Source organism: Tursiops truncatus, chromosome 5, assembly GCF_011762595.2.
Source record: "Tursiops truncatus isolate mTurTru1 chromosome 5, mTurTru1.mat.Y, whole genome shotgun sequence".
Lineage (NCBI taxonomy): Eukaryota > Metazoa > Chordata > Mammalia > Artiodactyla > Delphinidae > Tursiops > Tursiops truncatus.
The window spans coordinates 107,740,564-107,760,543 of NC_047038.1; the positions used below are offsets into that span (position 1 = coordinate 107,740,564).

At 43.0% G+C, this 19,980-nt stretch overlaps 1 protein-coding gene across 6 annotated transcripts in view; it reads left to right on the forward strand.

The window, feature by feature from the left end:
* The first annotated feature begins 307 nt into the window (after positions 1 to 307).
* SH3D19 (SH3 domain containing 19) overlaps positions 308 to 19,980 on the forward strand; it is a 135,208-nt gene continuing 115,535 nt past the window's right edge. Inside the window, exon 1 of one of the 6 annotated variants that reach the window (XR_012332141.1) lies at positions 308 to 703. Coding sequence is in view for 3 of the 6 variants with exons in the window: in XM_019926572.3 (XP_019782131.1) it covers positions 592 to 703 (112 nt within the window). In the remaining 3 variants the exon portion in view is untranslated. The remainder of the gene's footprint in view (positions 704 to 19,980) is intronic. The other 5 variants (XR_004526733.2, XR_012332140.1, XM_019926572.3 and 2 more) reach the window with 5 other exon arrangements.

Below are 19,980 nucleotides of genomic sequence, written 5' to 3' on the forward strand. Positions count from 1 at the left end.
CCCAAGTACAGAGGCTCCAGCTGCCCCAGCTCTCCAAGTCCGGCTACCGGCAGGTTCCTCCTCCTTTGGTTTAAGTGTCAAGCAAATGGGTTTCCTGTTAACACCGGAATACTGTGAAAGGGCAGGAAGAGGCCAGGCCGCCTCCTCTTTCCCCCCTTCCTATCCGGTTTATTTATTTTGTACATGTTTGTTTTGGTGGAGCGGGTGATTGCAGCGCGTGCGGCTCTGGGGCAGCCTCGGCGGCCGGTAACCCCTCCCCGAGGAGGCGAGGCCCGGCCAGACCCCGCCCGATCCCGACTCCAGCTCTGCGGGGCGGGCTAACGGAGAGAGGAAGGGGGAAGACAGTGGGAGAGGCAGAGCTGTGAGAAGGAGGCCGCCGGGGCGCGCGAGGAGGCGGGGAAACCTGCTCGGCCCGCGCCCGGCCGCTCCCCCGCGGGCTGCAGGTGGAGCTGCGGGGGTAGCCGCTTCCGCCGCCGCCGCCGCTGCCGCCTCCTCCGCCTCCTCCCCCCTGGGGCCTCCTCCCAGGCCCGGAGGCTGCTGGCGCGGGACGCCCGGAGCTGACGGCCGGCGCGCGGGGCCCGCAGCTCGTCGATGGCTGAAGGCCGGCGGCGGGAGGACGAGGACGAAGAGCTGCACGAGCGCCGGGAGCTCGGGGGCCCGCGCCGCGCCCGGGGCCGTGCGCTGTCGGGCCACTCGGCCGCAGGTGAGGGGCGCGGACAGCGTGAGGGGGGACCGGGGCACCGGGGACCCAGGGCTGGGCGTCCCGGGGCCGCGCAGGTCCTGCCCCGGACGCCGGCGGTTCCCTCGCCCGCCGGGAGGGGACTGGCACCTTTAACTCTAGGAGGCGAACGGGAGGGAGAGTGGCTTTTCTATCTCCATCCGAACTTTGCGGCCGAGCCCGAGGAAATTCAAACCTGTCTCTACCTGCTAGTGGCCCTGGAGCCGAAACTACAAATTTTCCATGCACACTAAATCCACGAGCTGCTGGCTTGGAACTTGTGGCCCGGGTGGTTATTTATCTCTGGATGAGTCAGAGGCCAGTGGAGAATGCCTCCTCCCGATAGGTTTGCCTCCGCTGTCGCAACCGGGTCGAACCACATGCTAATCGTCCAGGCGGGTTTCGGTGCCTCTTGAACTTCGGACCTGTGACTGTCCTCCCACCCCCCAGACACCCGAGTTCACCTACTTTCTATAGGACTTGCTTTCGAGTTACTTGATGACCCCCAGCCCCACCCCCAGTCCAGAATATAGCCTTCCAAAAGGCGATGCACTTGGATTGATCATTTCTGGGCCTGTAACTTGTGTTTTGGGGGTGCGCAAAGGCGGCGCGGATCAATAGTTTGGCGCAGAAGTGGAAGAGTAAATAAGTGTAGCTCCACACCCCTTCCCTCTTTCCTGGGCAGCTTTTCAATTAAACAGAATAGAGAGGACACATTCTTTGGTCTTTGGTTCCCACCGGATAAGCCAGGTATCCTAAAACAAGAGGGAAGAACAAACCTAGGGAGGTGACAATAAAAGGGAGATAAGGCCGTGAGAAAGGTTCAGATGGGAACATTCATTAACGCCCCTTTAGAAAGTGGAATATGGTGAACATTCCACCCAGCCATGGAGCAGCTTTTCTATGTGGCTCCCTTAACCTAAGAGAAAGTTGAAGAATTAAAAGAAGATGATGGGTCTGTGGGGAACAACTGGAGGTAGAAAATGGGATGAAAGGAAAGAGTTTGAGTGGAACAGGAAGAAATAGTCAGTCTTGGAGCCTTAAAAATAATCCTTTTGCCCGTTACTCTTTCCATCGAAAGGAGGCATTTGACTAACCACACGAACACCAGCTGTCTTGAAGATAACTGATAGTTTTGTTCAGTATAAACCCAGACCTAATGAAATAATGGGTAATTGCTGGATATGAGTAAATAATTCTTGCAAGAATACAATGAAAAAACTTTACAAAGATGTTCCTCTGTTAAATTACTGATCTGAACATGCCTTGGACTCCTCTTATCTTCAGCAAAAAGCTTCACTTAGGTACTGTGCAGAGCTGTACCCGAGGTCAGACTAGATATGATCCAGATAGATCTTTATCATTTAGTTGCAATATGTGTATTTATTCCAAGGCTGGTGGAAATGGCATTTTGTAACTTGTTTTTCCCAGTTCCTTAATTTCCCAAGGCTACCAGAAGCTTTTCTAAGTTCCATGATAATATTTTGCTGATACGTGACACAGTGTCCTTTTTCACTCAGAAATTGGTGTTTGCAGTTTCTAACCATTTAGTGTACCCTGTCTCCGTTAGGGGGTGAGGGGCAGAGATATTATGGAGTGGGCAGAGAGTTAAACTGGCTGTTATCGGGCTTCTTTCTTTTGAGACACATTATTTAATAGTTTACATTTCTTTGCAAGCTGTGCTCCTCTTTCTGCTCATTAGTTCCCGTGTGTTTTTCAGACTCCATCGCATTCCTTACCAAGCTTGGGCATTTGTTAGTTATGTTTTGTGCTGGATGTTCTCTCTCCAAGTGAGAAAGTAGGAACTGACCCAGAGGCTTCATGTTTCTTCTTTTTAACATCTTTCTAATCTTTCACTTTTTCCTGTTCTCATCCGCTCCCTCCTCCCTCCACCACCTCACAGTCTAAAGATTTTCCGTTTTTCTTTGATCTCACAGAGGTTGACACCTTAAAATTAGGGTTTATGGACTTGAGGGAGTCTGTGAACTTCTTCTCTCCATGCTAAATTTAGGTGTGGTTGTGGAAATGTGTTTTTTTACTTTGTAATGTACGTTCAGGAGAACGTATAAAACCTGTAAATCATAAAGTAAAACTCTTGTAACCTGTGCCCAAGTTGAGAAATAGAATATTATCATTTCTCCGAAGCAAACTGTACTCTCTCCCAGTCATGGCTTCTTCCTTCCCCTTGAGGGAACTACTTTTATTCCCTTGCTTTTCTGTGCAGTTTTACCTGTACAGTTTTATCTGTGCATCCCTATACAATATTATTTAGTTTTGCTTATTTTACAACTTCTTATGAGTGCAATCATCCTGTAATTATTCTTTAGTGTCATTCTTTTTTCACTCCATATTAAGTTTGTAAGATTTATCCCTATTGTTGCATGCAGCTGTAACTTCTTTTCTTTGTATTCTCATATCACACTTTTTGCTTATTTTTTATTGATTTGTTGGAGTTCTTTACTTGCTCAGGAATCTCAACTTCTGTTGGTTGCATGTGTTCCAAAATCTGCTTCCACTCTGTGGTTTATTTAAAAAATGTTTGTTTGTGGTTTCTTTTGATGTGGACATTTGTAATGGTAACGTAGGTGTATTTATGAATCTTTTTCTTTGTAGTTAGTGTCCCTCCTCCCCTCACTGTCCCCCTTGGTTAAGAATGCTTTCCCTACCCCAAGGTCATGAAGATATTCTCCTATATCTTCTGTATTGTCTCCTAAAGTTTTGTTAACTTTCTTTGTGGAGAGGTGCCATAGCTTTCTTCAGACTCTCAAATGGGTCTGAGAACCTCTGACTGACCTACAGCATTTTTATATTGTTTCTCCAAAGGGCAGGGAATACAAAATTCTAGGTCCTCCCTTAATCGCCTGGAAGAGTGGTAGGCACTTAATAGGGTTTAGTAAATACTAAATAAATGTACTCTCTCTATATGTTGATGTGTTTATGGTAAATGCTAGAAGAACAGATATAACTTCTCCAGTGTGTTTTGAGTAAAATAACTAATATTGTCAGTATGAGGTCACAGAATAAAGTTCTTTGTATTCTTTATGAACCAGTTGCTTCGTACATGCTAGCGCCTGTGAGGGAGGTATTATTTTCTCCATTTTATAGTTGAAGTGGGTACGACTCGGTGCTCCCAATGCAGGGGGCCTGGGTTCGATCCCTGGTCAGGGAACTAGATCCCACATGTATGCTGCAACTAAGAAGCCTGCATGCTGCAACTAAAAGATCCTGCATGCCGCAGCTACACATGCCACAACTAAACATGCCGTCATGAAGATCCCACATGCCACAACTAAGACCTGGTGTGGCCAAAATAAATAAATACATATTTTAAAATAAATTTTAAAAAAAAGATTGAAGCTCAAAAATACTTAAGTGACTAGCTCAAGATCCCGCAGCCAGTAAATGCCAAGATGCGGACTTGAATCCGGGTCTCTTTGACCTGAAAGTCCATGTTTTTCCAAGCTATCCCACTGGCTGCAAGTACAAGTCAATTGCTTTTAATGCTCCACACGTTTCTATCTGCATGTTGCTTGTTATATTTTAGAAATACTTTAATGCTATTCTGCTTAGGAGGGGCTTTCACAGCCTCATGGAACTTGATTGTTACAACGACCTGAGAGGGAAGAGGGTACATTTTTATTATTCCCATTTTAAAGACGAGTAAATTCAACCTCAGAAGTGTTAAAAGACTTAATCTAAAAGAATACAGCTAGGTATAGCTGCACCTCAGTTACCTCTTTTGGGTGTTTCAAGGCCTCTCACTGTTGTGGCCTCTCCCCTTGCAGAGCACAGGCTCTGGACGCGCAGGCTCAGCGGCCATGGCTCACGGCCCCAGCCGCTCCGCGGCATGTGGGATCTTTCCGGATCGAGGCATGAACCCGCGTCCCCTGCATCGGCAGGCGGACTCCCAACCACTGCGCCACCAGGGGAGCGCAAACTGTCGTTTCCTTAATTTGATTCACGTAGCATGCTAGGTCATATGGCCCAGAGTTTGTGGCTCTGTCTAGTAAGTTGTGTAGTTTTGCAAACTGCATTAATTCCTCTGGGCCACCGTCTTACAGTTTTTGTTATTAGAATTCCAAAGTTGTCTAACTGATTTTGAGGAAGTTATTTTAAGTCCCATAGAAACTATGGATATATATACACGTTGTTTGAAAATCCTGCACTCACCAACTTCTTTTAGAAGACCTGTCTAGTTATCCTGTCAGGTGTAGAAAATACAAGGAATACAAAGAACTATATAAAATAGGCTCCCTACTTTTAAAGAACATGTCATAGAATTAAGGAAGGTAAGACTAATATACTTTAAAGAAATAAATAAGAGTATAAAGTAGTCCATGGTGACTAGCAAGTGGAGTTTAGCATAAGAGAACCAGGCAGTCTTGGTTCATTTCTTGGCTTACCTCTTACTGTGTGACCTTGTGCAAGTTACCTAACCTCTCTGTACATCCATTCTTTATTTGTAAAGTGGGAATATTAATAAAACCTATTGCATAGGGTTTGAGGATTAAGTGAATTAGTATATGTAATACCTTTAGAACATAGCTAGGCACGTAGTGAATACTTCCTATAAAGTTATTAGTGTTTACTGATGTATATTTTTGTTAAAATATCTGATGCTTCATTGAGTCTACATTTTTCTCCCTTTGGCAATAGTTATGGGGTTTCAGGTTGGCAGAGAAAAAGGAGCTAAAACTGCATCTTCACCATTTCTAATCAAATGTAGTTGCTTTGCTTTGGAGTTCATACATCTTTTTGAAATATATCAATCTTACAAGACCCCAAAAGACTGAGACTAGTTCTTCATTTGACATTCCTTGCACCATACAAACTATTTTAACGTGGCTTGTCGTTGATGTTTACCCTTTCTTCATCATCACAAATGAAAAGCTCATTCTTGTGACATAACTATTTGTGTTCAAAGTGATTTCAACAAATCAAAGGTAAGTTGATGACTCTACATCCTCTTTTTAACCAGGGTGCATCCCTTCATTTTTTTTTTCTTTTTTTAATTTTGCCACTATTCATGCAGTGCTTCTATAAGGTCATTGGCATGTTACATTCTGGGGGCAACTATTTTCCCTCAGATCGTTTCAGCTTTACATTTAATGGTACTTAGAGTCTTATCCTGAGAACGCTTGGGTCTCTCTCAGTTAGCTTTAGCCTCCAGCAATTTACAGCATCTTTCTGGGCCTTAGTTTTTGCCTTATGAATTGAAAGGATGAGGCTTCCAACATTACATTTTATGATTCTAGGGGATGAGGAGGAAAATAACTTCTGACTCGGTTTACAGAAGCCTGCCGGTGTGCAGGGTCCTTGTGATGAGGGAAAAGCCCAAGGTGCCACACTCAAGATGTCGCCTCACTGGGAAAAAGGCAGTCACGTTAGCTTAAGTTGTGCCGCAGGGACCTGCCTTTCAAGATGGGCACTTCACTTCATCAGTGGAGAACATGGGATGTGTTCTGGGGGAGTTTATAATACTGAACATAGGTATGATGAAAGTATTATCCATGAAGTACAAGATGAAAATATATGTCTAGTAGCTTCAGAGCAAAGAGCAGCGTTAAGGTGGGGAGGAAGGAGGCCCGGCCCCCTCGTTTGTATGAAGGTTCAACATCCATTCCTGCCCCTCAGCAGCTGTAGGCCTCACCTTTAGGGACTCTAAGCTTGCCTTTGGGTGGGGATGGGTGCATGGTGGAGGAGGGGTGTACAGGCAGTAAACCATTGTTTTATTTTTTTTTTAAATAAACTTTGTTGTTTTAGAATAGTTTTATAGATTTACAGAAAAATTGTTAAGATAGTACAGAGAGTTCCCATCTACCTCACATCCAGATTTCCCTGTTACTCACATCTCCTTAGTTTTTACCTAATGTCTTCCTGCTCTGCAGGATCCCATCCAGGACACCACATCACATGTAGCTGTTGTGTCTCCTCGGGCACCTCTTGGCTGTGATGGTTTCTCAGGTTTTTCTTGTGTTTGATGGCCTTGACTGTGTTGAGGAGTACTGACCAGATATTTTGTAGCATGTTACTCTGTGGGGATTTGTGTGATGTTTTTCTCATGTTTAGACTGGACTTTTGGGTGTTTGGGAGGTAAAGTACCATTTTAACCACATATTAAGGGTGTAATAACATCATTTATAACTGTTGATGTTGACTCTGATCTCCTGGCTGAGGGAGTGTTTTTCAGGTTTCTCTAGGCCAAGGTTACCACTCCCCGCGCCTGCCCCCCATACTGTAGGAAGTAAAGGAAGTCACTATGCAGAACCCACACTTAGGGAATCAGGAGTTAGGCTCCACCTCCTTGGGGGTAGAATATCTACATACATCTTTTAGAATTCTTCTGCACAGGAGATATCATTCTTTTTTACTCTCACCTTAGTTTCTTCAGGTTCTCCAAACATCTGCCTTGGGATTGTGTTTAGACCCTGCCTTTTGGGGACTGTAAGCTCAATTCCTCCACCCAGTTCTGTCCAGAATATCCCATGTGTGCTGCTGTCTGGCGCTTCCTTTCATAATTAGAAAGGAAGGCATGAAATGAGTATCCAACTTGAGATGACCTGTGACTAAGACTCACTCACACTAGAGTATCAGCAGGTACAATTTTGGAAATAGAGAGGAAGTTCGAGTATGAGAGGAATTTGGAAAAGCCCTGGACTAGGATAATCAAACAATAATGAGATAATATTTATTGTGTGCTAGGTCCCAGGTGGCATTCTAATTGTTTTCCATGTATTTTCCTCACTTAGTCCTCGTACCAATCTTACGAGATAGGTGGGATGATTTCCTTCATTTTTGCAGATGAGAAACCGGAGGGGGTGTTTACCCAGAGGGGTAAATAATCTAGTCAAGGTCACGTAGCTAGAAAGCTATGGAGTAGGATTCTGTGCAGACTCCTAGCCAGTATTTATTCTCGTCTTCCTTGGTCAGTGGAACCCTATACTGCTGACTGTGGCAAGGTACCCACCTGTGAAACTGCTTCACCCAGCCTACTAATGAGAGGCAAGAAAAAGTTGTTGAGTGTGGTTTCTAGAAAAATTCTTTAAAGGGGACTCAACTGCACAGAATATCCTTTTGCCCTTATCACCTTCCATCCCCCTACCAGGAACAAGGGTGTGTGGCTCACAGCAGCCATCCTGGGTCATGAGGTTATCTTGAGGATGGAAGCCAAGCGCTGAGAATGGTGGAGCAGAAAAATGGATGGAATCTCAGTTTCCAGTGGTAATAGAGTCATCATATGAGCTTTTGATTGCCTGCTCCTCCTTTATTTAAGAAAAAATGAACTCTGTCTTATTTAAGCCACTGTTCTCTTAGGTCTTTTAATTAGCAGCTGAATGCAATTCCTAACTGATAAAAGTTCTGACTTGATCATATTTCTCTCTCCTTACCACCAGGCTATTTTTGTTAACATGAGGTTACCTAGGTTCTTGTTGCTATTTTGTACTTTATTATAATGTGACCTTGGACAAATAACTTAAAGGCCCCTCCCTTTTTGCATCTTTTGAATGGGAATTATTCATTCTCTAAATACAAGTTTACTATGGGAAACACGCTTTTAAACGTCACGTTCTCATGAGTGATGTACATTTCTTGAAGAGGGTCATGGTCATACTTGGACAAGTTTAAGGGTACTGCAAAGGAAACCTATAGAATCTGAAAACAGTTTTCTGATTTTGTCATTTTGCTGAGTGCCAGGTCTGAATACCTCTCAGGGAACAAATAAATAGAAGCTGTGACAGGAGGTGATTTTGTCCTGCTCTGATATGCATACGAGCAGATTCTCAGTGGCACCACTGATGAGCGTATAACTCATGCCGGGGCTGCTGCGTAGGATTCAGAGTTTGTTTCCGATACGGCTGCCTTCAGTGTACCGGAGTGTTGTTTTCTGAAGATACATTAATCAAGGAATCGCTATCCTGGAAGAAAGGTAAATGCTTTTTCTGAGAGCCGGCCAAGAACAAGGCACAGAAGAAAACGTTTGCACATGTGGAGAATAACTATCACCATTTCCAAAGAGTCCTTTGAAACTAGTACAGAGGTGTTCACAAAAAACTGGAAGGCCCCTCCCTCAGCATGGGGCCACCCATGTAAATGACCCTTTCTTGCTTTGTCACCACCCTTGTTTCTTTATTTCCTCACAAGGACCCCCCCCCCCCCCTTAATACACACTAGCTCAGTGGAGATGAGCTATCTGGAGATTATAAGGTAGATTTGTGTCACTCCGTTGAGGTATAACTCTTGCCAGTGGAAGGTGTGGTTTGTAAGTGAAATTCATTTGGAATAAGGCGTGGTATTTCGAGTTTTAAAAGGTGCAGACTTGTGTTTGAATATTACTCTTAATTAGATGCTTAATAATGTGAAATGCCTAATATCACAAACATTTTATCTGTTATGCTGTTCTATTCCTGTTTCTCCTTTCTTCTTGAGGCATTCAACTTTAAAACGTGGTGTGGTATTTCTCGCATTTCTGTAGCAATGGGACCTTTAAACAGTGCTTCTCAAACTTTAATATGCGTACAGATCACCTGGGGATCTTGTAAAGATGCAGATCTTGATTTAGTAGGTTTGGGGTGGAGCCTGAGATTTTGCATTTCTAACAAGTTCCAGGTGATGCTGCTGCTACTGGTCCCTGGACCACACTTTGAGTTACAAGGTACTCAATTACCTCTATTACCTCAGTGCCAGGGTTCTCAGTGCTGGCTGGGCGTCAGAATTAAGTGAGGAGCTTTTAAAAAGACCTATACTCATGACCCCACGCTCAGATTTTCCTGATTACTTTTGGAATAGTATCTAGAACTGTATTTTGGGAGTTCTATGTGAGGTGAGACTCACTGGCTTAGTGTCCTATTAAAAAATGTGATGTTGAGTGGTTTCAGTGTGCTTTCTTGTAATTTGAACCGTACTATTTTTCCATCATAAGTAATTTACGTTGTGATGCCTTTTAGTCAAACAGAATAAATAAATGGGATCCACCATGCATTTTATACATGGATTTTATTCAGTCCCTCAGTTATCCATAGCCTAAGAAGACTCCACATAAAGAATGATGTAAGGACCTATCATTGAAGTAACTGGAAAGCAACGTATGTGATAGTTAACGTTCTTTCAGATTGCAAGAAACGGAGGTCTGTTCTGCTAACCTCAGCTGACGGGAGGCAGCTTATAAGGATACTCCAGTAAGTTGGAAGACACAGGAAGTAGCCTTGGAAGTCATTTGGAAATAAGAGTAGCTCTAGGAAACTGACAGCAAATATTTACCCCAGAGAACATTCCTTTGTAAGTTGCAAAGGCTGTTATTCTTTATGTTACTAACACCACCATTCTGGTGACTCAGTTCACTTCTGTCTCCTTCCATGGCTTCTGAACTTACCGAATCATTGACTCTTGTTTCTCTTACATACAGTCAGCCTCCCTAAGAAAGAGACTCTTAAGTAGGCTGGCCAATCAGGGTCCTGCACAGAGTGCCCCTTTGGGGCAGGGGTCTCATGCTGGTTGACCTCAGAGGCTAATGACAAAGTATATAGTAGCCAACTTTTCAGGCCCATCCCTGGTCCCTTCTCGTGGTCCCACACGAGAATTTGAGCATCGCCTGCAGCTGATTCTGTCAGATGGCACTCTGGGTCTGGGGGGTGTGCTGAGGTTTCTTAGAATGGAGAGAAGGTAAAATTGGCAGATTCCATGCGGACACTCTTTCAGTAAGGAGTTCCACGAGGGAAGATTTATGTTGTTCATTGTTATAGCCCCGTAACGCAGAACGGTGCCTGGCACGTATATTCAATACATGTCTGTCAAATAGAATAGAATTTTTCAAACGATGTAATGTTGTCTTTATTGTTCGTTTGATTACATTTTATTCTAACCCGAATGCACGGGCAACTGTGGAGAGTGAATTTCTACTCTGCTCGTGGCTCACCGAAGCAATATGCTCTCACGCGCCAGATCTTTACTTGTTGCCGTTTTTTTTTTTTTTTTTTTTTTTTTGCGGTACGCGGGCCTCTCACTGTTGTGGCCTCTCCCGTTGCGGTGCACAGGCTCCGGACGCGCAGGCTCAGCGGCCATGGCTCACGGGCCCAGCCGCTCCGCGACATGTGGGATCTTTCCGGACCGGGGCACGAACCCGTGTCCCCTGCATCGGCAGGCGGACTCCCAACCACTGCGCCACCAGGGAAGCCCTCTTGTTGCCTTTTTAGCAGTGATGAGCATTAGATGTTTGCCACTTGGCGGCATCAGTACGGCTGGCGTCAGGCTTTGGGATGAGGGGCAGCAAATGGATGTCAAGTCCAGCGCTCGGAGTCCTTCCTAACGGCCTCTGTCTAGGGTAACCTTGGCCGTGGTGGTTTCTCCTCTGGGAGGCGAGTGGCCCCTCCCCATCCAAGGGCGCAGCCATCTTGGGTCCCAGTCGCATCGGCTCTGAAAGGTCAAGTGTGGATTTGGACGTTTGGCCAAGGAAAGGAGGCTACTTTTCAGGTAAAGAAGGAGACACTGGGAAGATGGGAGTCGTCGTTACTTACAGCAGCTGCTGCCTCTTAAAAAGCTCCAAACCCCCTGTCTGTGGGGAATGGGCGGAGGGTGGATGTTAAGGATGTTTTCGAGGAAGGATGGACCCGGCTGACGATGGATGGGATGTAGGGCAGCACAGCGAGCGCCAAGTCCAAGGATGCTGACCTGCCCCGACTCGGGAAAAGGAGCTTGAACTTGGCACCTTCCCAGGAGAGAGGCAGTGATACCCACCATTGAGTACTAAGCCTTGATTAGAGCGCGTTTGCTCTTCATGTGAAATATCACGGCCAATACCCACGTAGCTCTGGGAACAAGCCTTTCAGTAGCTCCTTAAGCTCAAGGATTCTGTAAACCTTGAAGAACGTAATTTGATACTGATCACCTCATAGGTTTCCAATGAATGTTTAGTGAAGGTGTTGAAGAATTAGGGGTTTTAATCCCAATATTCTTCAATTCTTTGCTCTTTTAATTAAAAACTAGATTTCTTCCTCTTGCAGTGGGTTTTTTAAAAGTACCAACTTTTTAGCATGTCTGAACAAAACATTTTATTGATCACTCACCAATTTAGTGCTTAGCGTACGCCAGGAACTCACGTAATCCTTTAACAACACAGAAAGTCAGGTTGTTTTTAATAAGAACAACGAGGCAAAGAGAAATAGAGCTGGGATTTGAAGCCCTGCAGTCTTTTTTCTCCTTTAATTTTTAAATTTACATACAGTAAAGGTGACTTCTTTTGGGTACGTACTTCTGTGAGCTGTGATACACGTACAGATTCTTGTAACCACCCCCATAGTCAGAATACGGAAGTTTCATCACCTCGAAATTCCTGTGCTGCCCCTTGCAGTCATATCTTCTCTATACCATTTAACCCCTGATCTGTTCTATGTCTCTGTAGTTTTGCCTTTTCCAGAATATGATATAAATGGAATCATTTCACCCAGCACATTGTTGTGGAGATTCATTCATGTTAACTGTGTCAATAGTTTGTTCCCTTTTGCTGCTGAGTAGTATTCCATTGTATTAATGCACCACAGTTTGTTTATCCATTTACCTGATAAAGGATATTTAGGTGATTTTCAGTTTTTGGTATTTATGAATAAGCTGCTGTAAACATACAGGTTTTTGCATAAACACAAGTTTTTATTTCTTTGGTTTAAGTACCTAGATGTTGGTTTAATGGGTAATATGTAAGTGTATGCTTAACTTTACAAGAAAATGCCAAACTGTTTTCCAGAGTGGTGGTAAACCATTTTGCATTATTATGAGCAATGAATGAGAGTTCCAGTTGCTCCACACCCTCATCAGCACTTGGTATTATCAGGTTTTTCTCGTTTGCTTTTGTTTTTGTTTTAGCCTTTCCGATAGTTGTGTAGTGATACTTTGTTGTGGCTTTAATGTGTGTCTCCTTAATGGATAATGATGTTGAGCATCTTTTCACGTGGTTAATTGCCATCCATTATGTCATCTTTGGTGAGGAATGTTCAAATCTTTGCACATTTTAAAATTGGGTTGTTTGTTTTCATATTATGGAATTTTAAAGAGTTCTTTGTATATTTTGCATTCAAATTTTTTGTTGGATATGAGATATGAAAATACTTCTCCTAGTCTGCAGTTTATTTTTTCATTCTGTTAACAGTGTCTTTAGCTCTTTGAATATATTGGAAATAACTGATTTAAAGTCATTGTCTAGTAAGTCCAATGTCTGGGCTTCCACAGGAACTGTTTATATTGATTGCTTTTTTTTTCTTTTTCTGTGCATGGGCCATTACTTTCTTGTTTCTTTGTGTGCCTCATAATTTTTTGTTGAAAATTGGACATTTTGAATATTACAGGGTGGCAACTCTGGAATCAGATTCTTCTCCCTCCCCAGGGTTTGCTATTGCTGCCTATTATGATTGTTGTTGCTTGTCTAGTGATTTTTCTGAACTAATTTTGCAGAGTGTGTAATTTTTGTGTGATGTGAGGCACTGAAGTCTCAGTTTCATTAGCTTAGTGGTCAGCTAGTGATTGGACAGAGTTTTCCTTAAATGAATGCCTAGAACCAAAAAAAAATCTCCCAGTCTTTGCAGGGGGCTCTGTGTGTGTATCACAGCACACCTTCAATTCTCAGCCAAGCAGTGTACAACTAACCTTAGCCTTCACTTTCTGCTTGTGCAGAGCCTGTAGTTCAGCCAGAGCTGAGGTTAGGGCCCTCTCAGATTCTTTCTGAGCATGCCCTCACCCTGGGAATGCACATGGACTTCTAGATTCCTAGGAATATGTGGGACCTTTTCAAAGCATCTCATCCTTCAGCCTTTCCCCCCAACTTCTTTGGTTAGTCTGTGGTTTGCCCCAGCTATTATCCATTGCCTCATGCAGCAGCAACAAATATATTTATTTGCCTGTAAATGATTTCAGTAAGCTTTCTCGAGCTAGCCACTTTTCAGCACTTGGAGAGTTTTGAGTTGGGCAAGATAAAGGCAAGTCTTTTGTGCTGGTCTTCCAGGGTTCCACCGGACAAATCAAAGCAAATTATTATAGTTCTTTGTGAATGAGGTCTTTTCTGCTCCCTCTGGTACTGGTACTGGTACCAGTACCAAGAGTGTAGGCTGTTATTTTCAAGGGCAGTCTATTATTTTCAAGGCTTCCACTGAGCTGGAGAATGGGGGATGGGACCAGGGTAAGTTAAAATGCCACAAAACTTGCTACTGCAACCAAAACCCAGCTAGTTTTCCTTGATTAAATGTTTCACTGTGCTTAAGTGCATCAGGTGGTTGCTGAAAGCTTTTGCTTAGTTTTCAGTGTTCAAAAAGGGTTGATTCTGCCAGTTTTCTGCCAGTTTTAAATTGCTTTTATGGAGGACAGACTTTTGGAGTTCTTTACTCTCTGTCACTGATGTCCCTAAAGTATGGATTAAAAGAAAAACTGATTAGGATTGTTGGTCTTTTTATGAGCAAATTGGCCCAAGTTTTCCCAATAAAATACCAAACGAGAAAGTATGGATAGTCTTACTCATTTTTGAAGTGTTTGCACATCCCACAGTAGCATCATCAAGGTATTTGAGGAGCCTCACTCATCTGGTGACAATGCTGGGGTCAAGACCCTCCATTTAAACCCTGCATAGGCAGCTTGCTTTTCTCAGTTCCAGGCCACAGACCACACCTAACCTGTCTGTTGCTTTTTAAAACATGATTTTCAAGGGATATCTGGTCAGGAAACCTATATTCCTCTTTGTTTCTGAAAGAATGACTTAGAGAAGGTAGCTTTATTGCACTCTCCTGATATAAATCAGTCATGGGTTAACACTGGGGAGTGGAATTGAGGAGGGTGTGGAGTGTTTAACTTTATATACTTCTGTATTCAGTTTCCTCCAATGACTATTATTTTGGAAATTAAAAGAAAGGAAAATAAATGAAAAATACCATGTGAAATAATTGCCTTCTGGTCTAGTGTATTTGTTGCTCATTTTGTGGTATGTTTTTAAACCTGTTTTGCCTTAAGATGAGTTACTGCAATGACCATAGCAAATGCTGTCCTGTTGATAAAAGAAATGATTGATAAGTATTGGAGAAAATGACAGTAGGAAGGAAGTATATAATTGCGTTTCCTCTGAAGATCATTTTTCAGACACTGGCTAATTTATCATTCGTTCACCTATTCCATCTTATGACATTCACTTGTTTTTATGAAAGCCATAATCACTTGAAAAGCAAATCCTCATCTATAACCACACTGTTGAAAGCTGTTTAACATAATCAAAACCTACCCTTAGCGTTCTCCGCCTTATTTTTTGCTGTGTATTTCATCTCCACGTTGTGATGCAACAGAACCTGTTCTAAACCAATAGATTGAGGAGACCTGCATTGTAATGCTCAGCTTGCCACCAGCCAGCTGTATGTCCTTGATTTAATCTCTCTAGGTCTTAGATTCCTCATTGACAATATGAAGGATTTAGACCAGGGATCTGGAAACCATAGCCCTGTGGACCAAATCTGGCTCACTGCCTGTTTCTGTAAATAAAGTTTTATTGGAACACAGTCACGCTCATTCTTTTATATATTGTCTATGGCTGCTTTTGTGCCGTATCTGCAGAGTTGAGTAGTTGCAACAGTGTCTGTACGGCTTGTGAGCCTAAAATATTTACTGTTTATCCCTTAACGGAAGAAGTTTGCCGACTCCAGACTATCAGCTTTTCTTTCAGGTTAAAAGTTCTCTGTTTCCGTTTTGGGATACTTGGGCCAACTATTTCTTTTTTCCCATCAGATTGCTTCTTAGCAGATCACCAGAAAATTTCAACTGGAGGAGGGGAAATACAAATCATACATTGTTATTTGTTAAACACCTATATCCATCATACGTCTGTCATATTTTGTTAATGCTGTGGTTACAAACAACCTCTAAAGCTCAGTATCTTATGACAGGTATATTCAGAGGTGAGCTACAGCTCAGCCTCACTTGTCTTCTTCATTCTGGGATCCTGGCTGGAGGAGCAGTTCCTAACTGGGAAAAGGAGCCATGGACAAACGATGTGCCGGCTTTTAAAACTTCTGCTCAGAAGTGGCATATATTACTTCTACGCACATTTCTTTAGCCAGCTGAGTGTTAGTGGTACAGGGAAGGATAATCCTTCTGTAGGACACCCTGAAAGTCACCTGGTACCTCGAGTGGGTGGCTGGCTCATCCTTCTGCAGGGAGAGCTGTGGAACACTGAGAATAACGTCATCTACCACAGCCTCCTTAAGGGTTCCCTGGTGTGAGCAGACTGAAACTAATGGCAAAAACTTGGTTTCAGAATTCTTTGTGTGTTATATTTTTCATGAACTCTCTGCAATTAACAAGTAACTAGAAATTGGCCCGTTGACCTTTTGGAATATATTCTAAATCTCTCAATGTGCATATTTAATAAATGCTCATTGTAAGAATGTAATATCTGTTTGGATTTCTGTTTTATAGACTCCTGATGTCTTTAACTTATAATTCTCACCCCTAAGCTGTCTTCTCCAGGGTTCCATATAATGACACAACTCAAGTTGCCCCAGCCAGAAACCTGGGTGAAGTTCTTAACTTCCTCCCTCCCCATGATTACTTATATCTAACCAGTCAGTTACCAGAGTCTATTGAATACATCCCGTAGGTAGCCCTTGACTAAGTCCCCTTCCCTCCATCCTCATTGCTACCATCCTTGTCCAGGCATCTCTCACCATGCACAACAGCCTTGTAACTAACTAGCCTTTCTACCTCCTGACTTGCTTGTCTGTAATCCATTCTCTACACAACCACTGAAGTGATTTTTCTAAAATGCAAACTGATCATGTTATTCTGTATTAAAACCTTTCAATGTCTTATTTAATCTTCCCCTTAAAGCTCAAATTTCTTAGCATGGCCTTGAACCTTTTTTTCCTTTTTTTTTTTTTTCTGGGAATTCCCAGGTCTGTCCTCTTATACTTAGCTTACATTCATGGCTGGAAAAATATAATCTTTCTTCTAGAAAGATTTTTCTAGAGCATATTTTATGAACTCACATAGTTTGGCAGACGTTTTTCACTTGTAGAGATTCAAACACTTGATAAAAAGCATTGTGCAAAGCTGACTGTGTGCAGTATTGAGGATGCTCCTGTCCTGATGCTCAGTGGATTGCTCCTTCTTGGAAGGGCTTGGATAAGCCAGATCGGCTCCAGAGAAAGGCGGGTTGACACAGTTTTGTTTTACTTTCTTTGTGACCTGTTTTTAGAAGTTTAAAATGTGCCCATTTTGGAACTAGTCATTTATTGGCCCTCTTTAAGTGAGCTAACATATTTTTCCTTATGATACCAACTCAGCAACTTCAGACAAAAAGAATGTGAAGCAAATGCATTTTTTAAAAATACCATCTCCTCTAGGTCTTTCATGTTAGCTCTCTGTTTCAGAAATAAAAATAGCTTCATTGAACTCATAGGGGGATAGTAGAAATCCAAATACTTGCCTTTGAAGATGCTCTAGTGATTTTAATTTTTCAGGCAAAAATGTTTTCATTATTTAAAATTCATTGACACAAAATTTCTTTGATCAACCAACTGCTATCCTTCTTTTTATCTAGCCTAGTTGTGTGGAATTTTTTTTTTTTTTTTTTTTTTTTTTTTGCGGTACGCGGGCCTCTCACTGTTGTGGCCTCTCCCGTTGCGGAGCACAGGCTCTGGAGGCGCAAGCCCAGCGGCCATGGCTCATGGGCCCAGCCGCTCCGCGGCATGTGGGATCTTCCCGGACCAGGGCACGAACCCGTGTCCCCTGCATCAGCAGGTGGACTCTCATCCACTGCGCCACTAGGGAAGCCCTATGTGGAATTTTTAATAGAAGGAATCAAAAGTCTCAACTCTGATGCTTTGCAATTGTTGTAACCAGCTTTCTGTTATCATCAGCTAATTTTAAAAAGCAAGCTTAATCAAAGAAAAAAGCAAGGTTAAAAAAACCTGTATATCTGTATAAACATTTAAAAAGGAGTCAGAGGTGTGTTGGCCACATCTTTAAGCAAGAGGAGAACATGTAAAGGGTGATAGTGATGAACACTGGGTACATGGGGATTTGAACTTCCTGTGTTAAATATTTCTGTAACATTGTGGGTTTTTTTTTAATAAGCAGAATTAGGAAAAAGAATTTTTTTAAAAAGATTTTTTTTTTTTAAATGAAGAGTTACTTGGTTTCCTCCTCCTTAGGGAGGGAACAATCATCAGAGTTAGAACAGGCTGCTTTGTGATTACTTACACTATTCTAGAGGTTCCATGAGTATAGAGGTTCTTGACCATCTTGAAATTTCATGAAAAAAATGTTGTGTTTGTGCATGAGTGCTTTTTTGGGATGCAGGGTTAGAGTAATGTGGGAAAGAGGGTCCATAATTCAAACTGATTCTTCTAATTTTTTTTTCTCTGGTCCTTGCCCTCTCTGAGCTCCAGACTGCCTCCTCAGCATCTCTACTTGTATATCTAATAGACATCTCAAATCTAACATGTATGTATGTTTCCCATTGCTGCTGTAACAAATTGCTACAAATTGTCCTACAGTTCTGGAGGTCAGCAGTCTGGAATCAGTTTCACTGGGCTAAAATCAAGGTGTTGGTAGGGCTGCGTTTTATCTCCAGGCCTAAGGGAGAATCATGTTTGCCTTTTTAAAATTTCTGTAGGCCAGCTGCACTCCTTGGCTTGTGGCCCCTTGCTCCATCCTCAAAGCCAGCAGCATAGCATCTTTGTTCCTCTCTTCCTTCTGCTTCCATTCTTCTGCATAGTCTCATAAACACCTCTGACTCTGACTCTCCTGCATTCCTCTTTAAAAAGATTTGGGATTACATTGGGCCCACCTGGATAATCCAGGATACTCTCCAGATCTCAACATACTTAATCATATGTGCAGAGTTGCTTTTACCAGGTAATGTAACATATTTACAGGTTTGGGGATTAGACAGGGACATCCTTGGGGGCCATTATTCAGCCTGTCACTGCATTTGATAGCCCAGAAAACTGTTCCTCCTCCAGCCCTCCTCATTTTATTTAATAGTATGGCTGTTCTCAGGCCACTAACCTAGCAGTCATTCTTTTTTTTTTTTTCATCTTTATTGGAGTTAAAGCTTGCTTTACAATGGTGTGTTAGTTTCTGCTTTATAACAAAGTGAATCAGTTATACATATACATATGTTCCCATATCTCTTCCCTCTTGCGTCTCCCTCCCTCCCACCCTCCCTATCCCACCCCTATATACACTACCATACGTAAAATAGATAGCTAGTGGGAAGCAGCGGCATAGCACAGGGAGATGGGCATAGCACAGGGAGATCGGCTCAGTGCTTTGTGACCGCCTAGCAGTCATTCTTGATTTCTCTTTTCAAATCTTTATCTTTCCCATCCTCCTATTCCAATTACCACCCTCACTCCCATCACCCACATCCAATCCATCGAGTCACATCTGAATCCAATCAAAATGTTATCACAGTCCTACCCAACTGTGTCTAGAATCTGTCCTCTTCTAATTTCCACTAAAATCAGGATGCCTTTAGCATTTTGGAGCTTAGGGCCTCATCCCATCCTATTCTTTTTACTCCTGGGTGTTAATTATCAAAGTTAATTATGGTACAGGGCAGTGTGGGCTAGGTGTCATAAGAGTGGCACAAAGAGCCACGGGACTAGACTTCAGTCACTTTATTCCAACCACACGGAGATGGGAAGTGAAGACTTACATGGTAGAAGACACTGTGGAGAGAATTTGGATTGGTTGAGGATAACTATCCTGGAAAGCAATTAGAATTTCCCATTAAAAGGCTTCCCTGGTGGTGCAGTGGTTGAGAGTCCGCCTGCCGATGCAGGGGACGCGAGTTCGTGCCCCGGTCCGGGAAGATCCCACATGCCGTGGAGCGGCTGGGCCGTGAGCCATGGCCGCTGAGCCTGCGCGTCCGGAGCCTGTGCTCCGCAACGGGAGAGGCCACAGCAGTGAGAGGCCCGCGTACCAAAAACAGAAAAAAAAAAAAAAAAAAAAAGAATGTTAAGGTTCTTATGTACTTTTTGTATTCGCATTATGCTTTAGAAATTGTTTGTTCTTACAGTCCTCAACATGGATTGTGAGCTTGTTGAAAGCAGATTTTGTCGTGTTCCAGCTGTATTCCTTAATCTCTTATCCTCCTAATCTCTTATCCTCCAAGACAGTCAGCATGATCTTTGTTTCTTTTTTCTCTGGCCCCAGAGCTGAGTAGATCAGAGGGCTCTCTACCTGAGCAAACTGAGCCAGACAGTGGCTGAGATCATCTCACTCACCTGCATCTGCTG